The sequence below is a fragment of the Dreissena polymorpha genome, chromosome 1 (genome assembly GCF_020536995.1).
Source record: "Dreissena polymorpha isolate Duluth1 chromosome 1, UMN_Dpol_1.0, whole genome shotgun sequence".
Classification (NCBI taxonomy): domain Eukaryota; kingdom Metazoa; phylum Mollusca; class Bivalvia; order Myida; family Dreissenidae; genus Dreissena; species Dreissena polymorpha.
Window position 1 is genome coordinate 51346521 of NC_068355.1, and position 12798 is coordinate 51359318.

The window sequence follows — 12798 nt, forward strand, 5'->3', positions numbered from 1 at the left end:
ATTAATAAATATTTTTAAGTGCTTCATATAACACAATAATGATGTTAACCAATATATTGTACACTTTTTTACCAACATACCAGACTATGCATCAGTTTTTAGGTAATCAAGCTGCGCTATATGCATATTATTGCCCACATAATTGACCCTATTATCATGGTTGGGTAAGGATTGCAACAAATATGCAGAAATTTCATCAGATTATATGAGAAATCTGTCTAGAGCAATTCAGCCTCCATAACTCAGAATGGCTAAGGAGAAATGCCTTCTGAACCCTATCTGTCCAAATTACTGATATCTGTATTTGCAAATATTGATGGTTTTCTGTGATATTAGGGAAGGAATGCATTTGGGCCTATGTTTTTAGGCTGTTAGCTGGGATATTTATCATAAGCATGTTGCTGAGAAATTTGTCAAATCAATATACATGGGTGAATCATAATATCCCACAGTTGTTATTGGGTCTTAAAATATTTGAAACTTTAGAGCTAATTGCATTGAGATACAATCTGTTGCTCACAGAAAGGCATGCGGGTCTGTCAAATGTTGGGATATTGTTATTGTTTATTGCTATTTTTATTAATCTGTATTGTTTGCATATGCCTTTAAATATATTTTAAAGTAATTTAGGTAAATTGTTTTAACAGTGTCTGTTTGAACAGTTGTTTTCAATTTGATTGAACACTCGTCTTACAATTTGCTGTTTTGAAAATCCTCTTTCAATCATACTGTGTTTTTGGTGCTTAATAGCTTCAATAAACTGAAAATCAAATTACATTCAACTTGTGGCTTTTAAGATCCTGTCTCATATGAAGTTGGTCGTGTAATGTTTCTTAGAAGTGCTAAAAGCATTTCACATAATATATTATTACAGCTAATTTACTTGTCTGCACAGAATTGCCAGGCGGAAATGTATTGCACTATAACACCATATTTCACGGATTCTTTGTAAATTACACATTGCTCACTTTTGTGAGATACTGTCTGTAAGAGTAACTCTGCCGGTTTGTCTGTCCATCAGTATTTCTGTCTGCGGTTGAATATGTATAATAATTTTGGATGATTTTAGTGTATTAACTTTGTATAAGCAATTTGAGTTAACACATTTTTAGATAATAGTTAAGTATAGAGACATGCATGTGTCATAAAAGGCCATTATTTATGTAGGTACAATCACCTCATGCATTGGCAAGGAAACAAACTGTTAGATCACAGGGAGCATTTGTTGTACATCTCCAATCTCCACTAAATAAAAGAGTCCTTAGGTGCTGATATGTTCTGAGATACGGGCGAGATATGGGACTCCTAGGCCTACTGAGGAAGGATCGGAGATTGCCATCATTATGGGCTCCCATGCAATAATGATCAAGTTTGATCAAGGCTTTACAAGGACTCTTGCACCTGTGGTTACCAGGATGGAATCAAGCAATGGCAATAATTACTGTTCACAATCAGAACCTGTGTTTGAAAACAGGCTCTTTTGATTTAACCCTTTGCATGCTGGGAAATTTGTCTTCTGCTAAAATGTTGTCTGCTGAATTTCTAAAATTAGCATTTTCTTCGATTTAAAAAAAAAACAAAAAACTATTAGAATAGCAAACAGTTTGGATCCTGATGAGACGCCACATTCTGTGGCGTCTCATCTGGATCCAAACTGTTTGCAAAGGCCTTCGAAATTCAGTTCCAGCACTGAAAGGTTTAACACATTTCAGTTGGCAGACAAAGACCCTGGACTATTAGCGTTAGCCAAGTCTTGTGGCAATAGATGTCTGACTTCAGAATGGATCTATCTAATTCTTACAAAGCTTATTTTGTTTCAAGAATGGATCTATCTAATGTTTTTAAAGCTTATTTTGTTGTTAATTTACAATTGTTTATATTCATGCAAGAACATAATTTGTTTTCCTTTATATTTATTTATATCAAAACTAATATCAGGGCTATACAAATAGAAACATATCACAAATAAATTATTTAACTTTCCTTCAAAACCATGTTTATATGTTGGTATCCGGAGAAGTGAAAACAATACTTACGGGTAATTTTACGTTATCGCCGTACACATTTTATCCGGTAACAATTTAATTTCAGTACAAGTATATTACCATTTATCGAACTGAATAACACAAATTGTCTAGAGGCATGTGATAATACTGTTTAAGGCCCTTGGTACGCATCTGCACCACTCACTATACATGAATGCCTTGTAAAAGTCATGTTTTAATAAGAGCGCGAAACATAGTCGAGATCCACACAGGAAACGCGTGCGTGTTAAAACTGGCAATGTGTTGCAACTAAATATAGACGTGCAACTCGGTACTTATGGAGGAAAAGTTACATCGAAATTAATTTACATTATAAAGATAGTATTGACCCATGGAAAAAACGTTAATTGACATATAAAAAAGTAGATTAATAGGCAAGGCAAAGGCAATAATTTAGCTGACTTGAAGAAAAAAGTGAAGTGAAGTTGAATTTATAAGCAATTCAGTCTTCTAGCACCTTATCCGTCGGTAGCATCGCCAGACCGTCGAGTCGTCCGCAGTTTGCATTTTGAGCAGATCATGTCGACATGCCAAACAAACAAAATCGGTAACAGTTGCTTTAATTAGCAGCTAATAAGGCAGGCAGAGAACTTGTTACCGTTAACGATAAGTACTGCGATCTTTTAATCTTTTAATTGGTAGACCGGACCGACCTTAATTGTTAAGAACTTGTTAGCTTTGACTAAAGCCGCATACGGGTTTGTTATATTGAACCGTCCAAATCCGTAATTGGCGAAAACAAACAAATAAATTATTGTTTTCAGCTGGCATAAGGATGGATTAAATTGCATGCTAATTGTTTGTTTTTATTACGGGGAAAATATCAAATAATTCAGCCGCGAAAACTTTTTATTAGCAAAAAGTTATTTGTTTTTCTTTGTTCACATTGACGAAAATCACATGATTATCAAGTTGGCGACGTGACGACATCCATGCCGAGGTAGGTATTTTATGCCGTTTTATAACTTTTATTACTTGTACAACTTTATATTACTTTTGAAATTTCACTCAATTTCCATACATAATAGCAAGAAAGTTACTGGCGTTATTGTCATTATAATACTCGCTTTATATATCACCGCTATTTCTTTAATTAGGGGGCACTTCTCCGGGTCATCAATTCTGACAGGGGGGCAGTTCTCCGCCCCTTATTAATCAGCAGGGGGGCAGTTCTCCGCCCTATACAAAAACAGTGAGGGGGCAGTTCTCCGCCCAGTGAAAAATCTTTGGGGGGGCAGTTCTCCGGGGGGGGCACTTCTCCTAGAGCCTTATATGTTGTGTCACTGATTTTATTAGAAGCCTGTTTAGTGTTTTTGAAATATCCTTTGTGTTGAATAATACATTATTTCATCTATAATCAAATAGTATGCAGCATGCACAAACTATGACTGTGAGTAGTGCAAAAAGTCACTATATTAGAGAATTCAAGTGCAGAATTTGTGTCGATTTTTATGTAAAATTTATCAAATTCTGTTAACATTACTAACAAAATTATACTTTTATTATTAATTTTAGCTTAAATTTTCTGGATCTGCTTATAAATTAGTGTTTTATGTTGCGAGAGCTAAACAAATCCCACACAATAATGTTATCTTTAAAAAAAAAAAAGCAGTTCATTCACCTTATTGCCATGCCAGACTGACACAGTTGGTTTGGGCTCAGGGATTTCAGAGTTACACATAAATCTGTCATTCCCATCATTGTCAGATTATCCAATCTGACTTATAGCCTAAATGATACTACAATAAAGAAACATCAAATTGATGTTACAGGGTTAAGTTGTATTTCATCCGGTGTGTAGATGTTATTTATGTCTCTAATGAATGAGTTTATATAATTTATTTGTGATTGAAGTTATAAGATCAGTGTTGTTGTTTTTCAAATTTGGGGCTGAAGTTTGGAACATTCATGTCATATCAAGATCCATCAGTAACCGTTGAACCTTATCTAATATAATATTAAAAACAGTTCAACTCTCAATTTAATAGTCTTTAATCTTAATATCAAACAAAAAAAAATAATTTCCAGGTTTTAGTTAAAACCAAGCAATTTTTTCCAAAATCCCCTTGGCCCCAATATCCAAAATGGTAAAAAAACATTGTGAATTGTATTGGTATGTAGATTTCTGAAAATCCTTTGAAGACTAACTGTTCATCTCTTCCACTGCCGATTCCCTTAACTCAACTACCTGCCCCATTACTAATACTGCTTGCATGCAAATTAACTGATTATTTCTTAGTATGCTCATGCCTAACATAAGCTATTTGTGTTTTATTAACAAGAAAATCTCTGTAGACATGCTCATTTTGTATTTACAGAATAAAATAACCATTTGTTGAATAGGATGCGTGCTATATGGCATTAGCAGCCTTCAAGTTATTCCATTATGGTAGTCAGGAGACCCATTCAATATTGTCAAGATTTTTTCTGGAAGGAAGCAAATTAACACAGAAAGATTTTCAGTAATCTTCAACAAATACCATTAGTACTTATATAATATAATATAAAGTTATTTTATTGTATTTATATGTGAAAGTTTTCCCACAATGTACATTAAATTCTGTTTAAAATGCAATGTTAAAATGCAATCTATTAGTTCATAATTTTTTTAATATGTAAATTAATTTTGTTTTGAAGATCATTATCATTATCATTGTATCTACAAGAAGTCATTATTTTTACTAACACTGAAATGGGGGGGGGTTAATGAGCAGCTGCTAATTTGCAGGTGTAAAAAGTGATTACATCTAATTAACAACACACTTAATTGTGTCCTTTTCCCCCATGGCCAAAAGGTAAAACACTAAGTTTATCATGGTGTAAGATCAAACAGTTGATAAACCAGTAATTATGCATATCCTGTACACAGGGGGATCCTTGTTTTATCTAAGGAACAGTATCACTTGTATTTGTTCTGCCCCTTGATCTTACATCTATTATAGCCAGGGGTGCAGTTGACAGTGCGGATATAATTGGGGACAGGTTTATGGCCCCTTAAATGCACAACAATGTGCTTGTTGACTGCATATGGTGGTCTGGGGGTTGATGGGGACTCTTTGATGCAGTAATTATATCAGTAGACATTAGATATATGAAATGAGTGTGTGTCTCAAGTGATGATTTATGACTGCGTGTAGTGAAATTTTCAGATATGCTCGTCATTTTTGGTGTGGAAGTGAGTCGGTTACCATAAAAAAGTGAACTTTATTTTGAAGAGGACATAATAACGACCCTGAATGTTGGATGCTTGGATGTTATTTTGTGTTTTTCTCAAACTGCATTTTTTGAGAGTTAAAAGGTTACTTACTAGACTTTGTGCCTATGCAATTGTATCATAATATTATTAATATTACGTCATTGGGAGTGATTTGCAATTTAATATTGTAAAAAGTATGAACAAAGTGCAGTTACTATTTCTTTAGTGCTGCAAGTCACTTGTTTATAATTTGGCTTTAATTTAAACGCTACAAAAGCATGATCTGAAAATGCTTTGCATTTAAATTTGAAGATTTGCAGGATTGGATTTTAGTATGGAAATAAAACAGGTGGTAAGTAATAGCATAATGCACAAGATTTAATCATTTATATAAACACATAAAGGTGTTACTGGCAAATATTGTTATACAATAGAAATGGTTTATGTGAAAATGTCATGGCGTGAAAATAAAGGTGGATTATCACACTTAAATGTCACAACACCAAATATGCCAATATTGGATGACCAGATTGCTGTATTAATCATTAATTCACAGCATGTGTCTGTTATTGAAGTGCCAATTACAGCCGGAAAAATAAGTGACTCTTGATACTCTAACTGCAGATGTAATTGAATATTTGTGGTGATAATGCACAGTAAAGTGGATACAAATGGTATGGAATTGTATCATGCAGTTCAGACACTGTAATATGGAATTTACATTTTAAATTAAATTATATTCAATTTACAGTTGGGTGTTTACCTCTCGTTTTTTGTGCCTTTTATTATAAGTAAAATTTTAAAAACATGTTGCAAAACCCTACATTTATGATTAAGTACATAATAATTTGATGCCTAATATAGAACAATATATAAACCTGATATACTCATTTTTCAACACTTAAAACACAGAAAACAAATGTCAACAACTTCCAAGGTTTTATTTCAATCTTTTATGAAGCATGGTCATAAAAAAAATAAAGCTGTTTTTTTACTGGACAAAATGATGTTTTTAAAACTAAGAGTAGATCAACTTATGAATGTGACTATAATTATGTTCATAATAATTCATAATGTCATGCCTTTCGGTGTCAGTTTAAACAAATAGTGTTGTACATTTACTGGGTCATAATTAGGGCTGTCACGATACGCCGTGAGCGTACCGCAGTATATCGTGGTACGGCAACACTGTATCGCGGTACGTACCGCGATATTTTACAGAATATGTATCTGTGAAGAAAACAGCAGAATAACAAGTTTTACAAACTTTATTAAACTCAATAACCAGAAAACACTGGTATCATAGTATGACTAGAAACTGTAAAAGAAAATGTAATAAACTTGATAGAAGTAGTCATTGTTATTGTTCGCGTCTTTTTCTAAAATGTCCGCCATGTTGTTTACAAGAGCTGTGACTACGATCTGTGAAACATCGAACGCTTCAAGGGCATGTTCAATATGCGGAGTCAGCGGGCCCAGTATTAAAAATCCGTAGCGTTCTGACTCTTCCTCGACTTATTCAGAATCTTAAGATAACATGATTCGGAAGTGCCATGCTTTGAACGATCGATATACTAAAGAAAGAAAATAAGAAATAGAATAAACATCTTTTGGATAATTATGAACTTATTTGCAAAGGAAATCTGTCCCTTATTCCAAAAAAGGTACGGACCCATACATCGCCGTATTTTAAACGTGAAAGTTAAACATCTACAAGTGGAAGCGCTTGCTTGACCTGGATATTAACGGATTATTTATTTAGCCCTTTTGAACCGCTTCTACATTTTTCAAAACGATATCTATATCAAAATAATTATGTAATGTATTTATATCTGTGCAAATATAATAATATTAAAAAAAACGGTGCGGCAACGCCGTACCGCGGTGCGATTTTTTTCACGACATGCACCGCGATATACCGGTATACCGGTGAATCGTGACAGCCCTAGTCATAATAGGTCACTTATTTAAGCAATTAACAATAGCTACTTTGTGTCATTCTGCATGTATTGCCATGCAAGTAAGTGCTTTCCTGCATTAAATGTCATGTGTATATAATATTAAACTGTCAGATAGTCAGTATATTAATGAAGAAGGAACTGAAGTCTTATATTTTAGAAAGTCCATTTATCTGTCCACAATGTAATTATAGATGTATATTTCACTGACTTAGTTTTGTGAACTTTTTAAGTTCACTCAGAGAGCACTTTCTCTTGTACTGAATAAGGTTAAGCTGTCAAATCATTGCATAATTTGTTAAGATGTCTTTATCTCTGTGGTTGTACTGTTTATCGAAAAACAATTATGAAATGGTAAATAAATGATAACTTCAATCCATATTGAAACTCGTGGAACATTTCGCTGGTTATCCCAGTGTACTTTATTTTGTTAACTACCCTATTTATTGAGTGAGTAAATTTATGTGCTAAATATTTGTTCCTGACCCTCTGTCTGTTGTATTTTACATGGTAGACCTTTTGAATTCTAAATTACCAACCATACATGTTTAAGGTTTCAATGTTATTAATCACATTTTTAAATACCTATAAAACTGCTCTATCACCAAATAAAGCAATCTATGGTTCTGACATGGTGATTAGCGTAATTGATAGGCATTTGTATAATTATATACCTGCGCACGATCGTTCTGTGGCAAAACTCAGGGGAGCTTGTCATTAAATTGTACCTTTCAATTCTGTGTGTTGAAACACTTACAAACTGATTTGTTGGATTAAATGCGCCTTGAAAACATTTATACCTATATAATTACAGCGTTACATGAATAGGGTTCTTTCAGGGGGGCTTTTCATTATATTTACAGGTTTAATTTTCAAACAAATGTTTTGTGGTATATAACATTCCTTATGTGTTATACAGGATTTTAATTACTTATTGTTTGACCCATACTTTTGTTGATTGTTGATGTAGTTAAATTTTAATCTATTACAACCATTTGAGCATGTATAAAACCTCTAGGTAAATTTCAGATTCATTTGGTTTTCACAATTCCATTGACATGGTTACTAACATTTTATGGATGTTAAGTTTTCTCTTGGATATTTAAAATGATATTTTACATTTCTTCATTTGACCAGGTACATATGATACAAAATTGTTTATATTTAAAAATATTTAACAAAAAAGTTTTAAAATTGAATTTCTTTTTAGTTAGCAATTGACATAATTTGAAATAATATGTTACTTACGCTTTGTAAAATAATACAATATGGTGATACACTTGGTCCCATAAACATGCTTTCACTTGCCATATTGGATACCCTTAGAGGCAAGTCTTATATGTCAGAGTATGCTAGTTTGAATGAGTGGAAATTTATTACAGTTATGGAACAACACTGTTAAATAATATTTTAATTATATAACTTAAAATACTTTTAGTTATTTGCATTACCAGTATTCAAGTTCAATTATAAATTAAAATGTTAAGTCTGCGAAAGAGCGCTATGATCTTGTGACATACAGGTAAGAGGTCCTATAGATGTTTCTTGAAGTTGACTACGAAAAAGATTGTGTCAACAGTAAACTGGGAAATATATTTGACATGCGCATGTCCTATACTGTAAAATATTTGACGTTCATCAGGTAAAAATTAGAACAGCTGATTGGATGATATAGATATTTATATAATAATATTTCTTATACTATCGCTTCTTAATATTTGTAAGTTTGTATGACACTTTAGCCATACTTATAGTTCTTGTTTATTGTTGGGGAGGGGGGTAGAGAGGCCTTCGGAGAATGAACTAGCATCATAGAAGATACTTGAAATATCACAATGTTGTTTGGTTATTTTTCCATTGCCTGAAGCAGCACTAAAACACTTGAATGTAGCACTTGAAGAAGAGTTAGCTCATCTTCAGCATTGTTTAATGGTTGTCTGGCAAGGTTTCCCCATGATATAAAGATGTCTATCTGTGTCTGTGGGCATCCAAAGAGAGCAGAGCATATGATTCTAAAATACCTGAATAGTTGAATGAGAGGGGGGGGGGGGGGGGGAGGAACAGGCCTGGTGTGAGATTTTACCAATCACATCGGCTTGAATAAAACCATCAAGATTCTGGCAAAACTTGTGCATTCTTTGAATTTGAGATTTTCATGTTTCTGATTAGTGGAATGGCATGTTATGTATTAAAGAGATAGGCTTTCAAATGTCTATCAAAGTTTTGTTTTGTTTTTTTCACTACGATATTTTAACAGACAGGTTTCTGTCGTTAAGAATAGCATAGAGTTTAGTTTTAGTAAAAGTTTTAGTTTCATAAGATTTTCCTAAAATTGCTGGATAAATTCTGTCATTGTTTCTTAGAAAATAAAATATCAATCAAATCACGTAACAGCAGTGTTCATTTTGTTATATGTATGATTTGATCTTGATTTCTTGGTGTTACTGGGTCCTAAATTAGAGCATTTAATAGTTGTAAGTTGTAGTTCTAGATGAAACAGGAGCTTATCAAATAAATATTTTTAAATAGGAGATAAATTTATTTCCAATAATTGAAAATAAATATTATTTTAATTTTAGTTTTTATCACTTAAAAAAAAAGAAGACTAAAATTGGTCCAAATATTTTAAATATTAATAAAAATGTTTATATCTCATTTAATTATTATTGATTAAAAGATTATCATCTGAAATCTAGACCCATCCTGTTGTTGCCAATTTTGATCTCTGATTTACAGAGGCTTTTTAAATAAAACAATTGAGATAAATCAAACTGCAACCATTTTATGTAACTACATTTATTGTGGACCATGATTGTGTGACAGATTTGCTGATTGTTCAATCCTATCATGATTTCTAAAAGATTGAAACTAAAATATTTTATGTTGAAATGTTAAAAACGACACGTTCTCGTCTATGTAATCAAAATCATCTTGAAACCTGGATTAGATAAAGTTACGTCATACGTCATATCACAGTAAGGAGAGAAATTGTGTAACAAAAAAATCAGTTGATTGATGTGATGATATATCTCTTGTTATGAAGACATTTCTACAATTTAAGATTGCAAATTGCCTTACATTTTTATGAAAGCGTTTATGTCTGATGATCAAGAATATGGTAGTCATTTACATGTCAGCACTGCAGGTAAAAAGTTGTTATTGATGGAAACTTCATGACAGACTTTCTATTTACATGTATGGTGTAGATTTTGCAGTTACCAAGATTTGAAGTTGTTCAAAGAAAAAAGAATAGACTAAGCTGTTGAGCATGATTGCATCAGGAAAGTTCAAACTTCATTTCACGCTCATATGTTTGTTCAATTTGACTTAAATTTGGAAATTGTGTGTGTTTCATATGGTTGCAAGTATTATAAAATTAAGAATAGAAGTTTTTATGACATTATATTTGCTAAGGTGGAACTCTAAAGAGCTCAGGATTGTCAGATCAAGTGAATGTTGAGATTATTTTAAACTTTTATTTTTTCAAACCTTAAATTAGGGATTGTAGGGAGTAATTTGGGAAAAATGCTTGTGAATGGAACTGAATTTTAGCCCCAGATTTGCATTCAACTAAATATTTATGCAACAGGTCCTCTGAGAGTTTCAATGAATATTTTATGGATGATTTTATTATTGCACATATTTCATCTGTTACAGGTCAGTTACGAAGGTTATATCTTGATCTTTAGTATACATTTTATTCCTGTTTAAATATCAGTTGCACACAGAAGTATTAATTAAAATATCAGGAGAGCTCAGTGCTGTAAGAACAAACACAATAAAACAACCTGCCTTAAAACTTTGAACAAAAAAAACATATATTGTGGCTCTGCTCTGAATCTATTTTCAATGAGACCAATTCTCATACAACCAATTTGTGTTAAGTAAACACATAATTTATATATTATTTTTTATATAAACAACACATTATTCTTTTTTTTTATAACAGGAAGTTTTGACATGCTGGAACATGTAACTGAATGCCCTCTGTTAACTAACATTTCTCAATGAACCTCCCTGTCTAAGGTATAACTTCATATTGATTTCATTGCAAGAACTGTTTCATGAAATCATGAAAAATTTGGAAAACTTCATGATGCCAAAACTTTCATATGAGCATGAACTTTGTTTAATTATATACCCTAGTGGGTGTTCTTGGCCACTGACTCAACAAGTCATCCGGGGTGGAAATGAATGGGGAAATCAGAGATTTGTGTTTTCAAATTAGCAATGTGCTGCTTGGACGAGCCTGCGCTGCAATAAGCATGATATAATATTGCATTTTGAAGATTTGTTTCCAAGCTTTTGATAAGTGTTGAATTTTTTGGTTGTTCTTGGCACAAAGTTGAGTATGTTTTTGCATTTAAGAGAAAAAAGAAAATATTTAACAATCCTTACAAAAAAGTGTATTTTACATGTAAGATATTTCCTTGTCAGTCTTAGGCAGAAATGAAATTTTCTTACATATTTTTCATGTAGAGAAATCAAACGATTCATAATTTGTTTCTTGTACTTTTGGACATGCTTAACACATGTTTGGCTGCTAAATTCTTTGTTCAGGATTAAGATGACAATGCTGTTGTAAGTTTGTAAAAAAAAATCAAAACCAGGCCAACAAAATTAGTTAATTAAAATAAGCGATGTTGTGTTTGGAATCTGTCCCGTACATGCAGCGGCTTGTTCAACAGGTGTTGTTAATGTGCAAGCTAGTGGCAAACTAATTGTTATTACCACAATTACTGCTGTTTCTCATTGACAACACAGTTTGGCTCGAATTCTGTCTAGCACCATGTTTTAGAAGCCAATATAAATACGCAAAGCAATGTTGAAGTAATTAAAACATAGACATATTAAGACTGTATAGACAAATTACATTTTTTGGTGCGTGGACCCTTTCGGCCAGGGTTCACACAAGTATGCAATTATAAAGTGGGCCAGAATTATCCAGAGCTCTTACACTTTTTTATTTGAAACTGTTTTCATATAAATATAATATATATATAGTATTTTTTGTGTGTGGATGTTACCTGTACCCACACACATTGAGAAACCTTCATTGTCCACATCAGGTGCACCAGTATTTCCGTGCGCTGCCAGAGGACAAAGTGCCATACCTGAACAGCGCGGGGGAGAAGTACCGGGTCCGTCAGCTGCTGCAGCAGTTACCTCCCCATGACAACGAGGTGCGCTACTGCAACAGCCTCAGTGAGGAGGAGAAACATGAGCTGCGCATGTTCAGCGCGCAGAGGAAACGGGAGGCCCTTGGGCGGGGCAGCGTGAGGCCCCTGCCTCTCACCATGCAGGGCGGAGTCTGCTTTAAGGTTAGTATAAAAATATAAACCCATTAAAATAATTATTAGTATGATGAATCATTCAATGGTGTGTTATTTCTGACCTTTAGCTGATTGTTTATTGCCAAATTTCTTGTCTACCTACATCAAAGGTAAAGGTGACACTTGGAGGTCAAAGTGTTCCATACACAATTCTTGTTTTTTTGTCTCCTACCGGTTTCACCGGAGGGGATTTATGATTTGCGCTCCGCCTGTCAGTCCGTCCGTTCGTCACACTTTTCTGGATCCTGCAATAACTTTCAAAGTTC

The 12798-nt window shown here is 33.3% G+C and overlaps 1 protein-coding gene across 4 annotated transcripts in view; it reads left to right on the top strand.

Moving 5' to 3' along the window:
* Window positions 1-12798, top strand: part of LOC127880545 (prickle planar cell polarity protein 3-A-like) — a 101182-nt gene that overhangs the window by 83423 nt on the left and 4961 nt on the right. For all 4 annotated transcript variants that reach the window (XM_052427859.1, XM_052427879.1, XM_052427872.1 and 1 more), the window contains one exon: window positions 12269-12520. In XM_052427859.1, the coding sequence (XP_052283819.1) occupies window positions 12269-12520 (252 nt within the window). The remainder of the gene's footprint in view (window positions 1-12268; window positions 12521-12798) is intronic.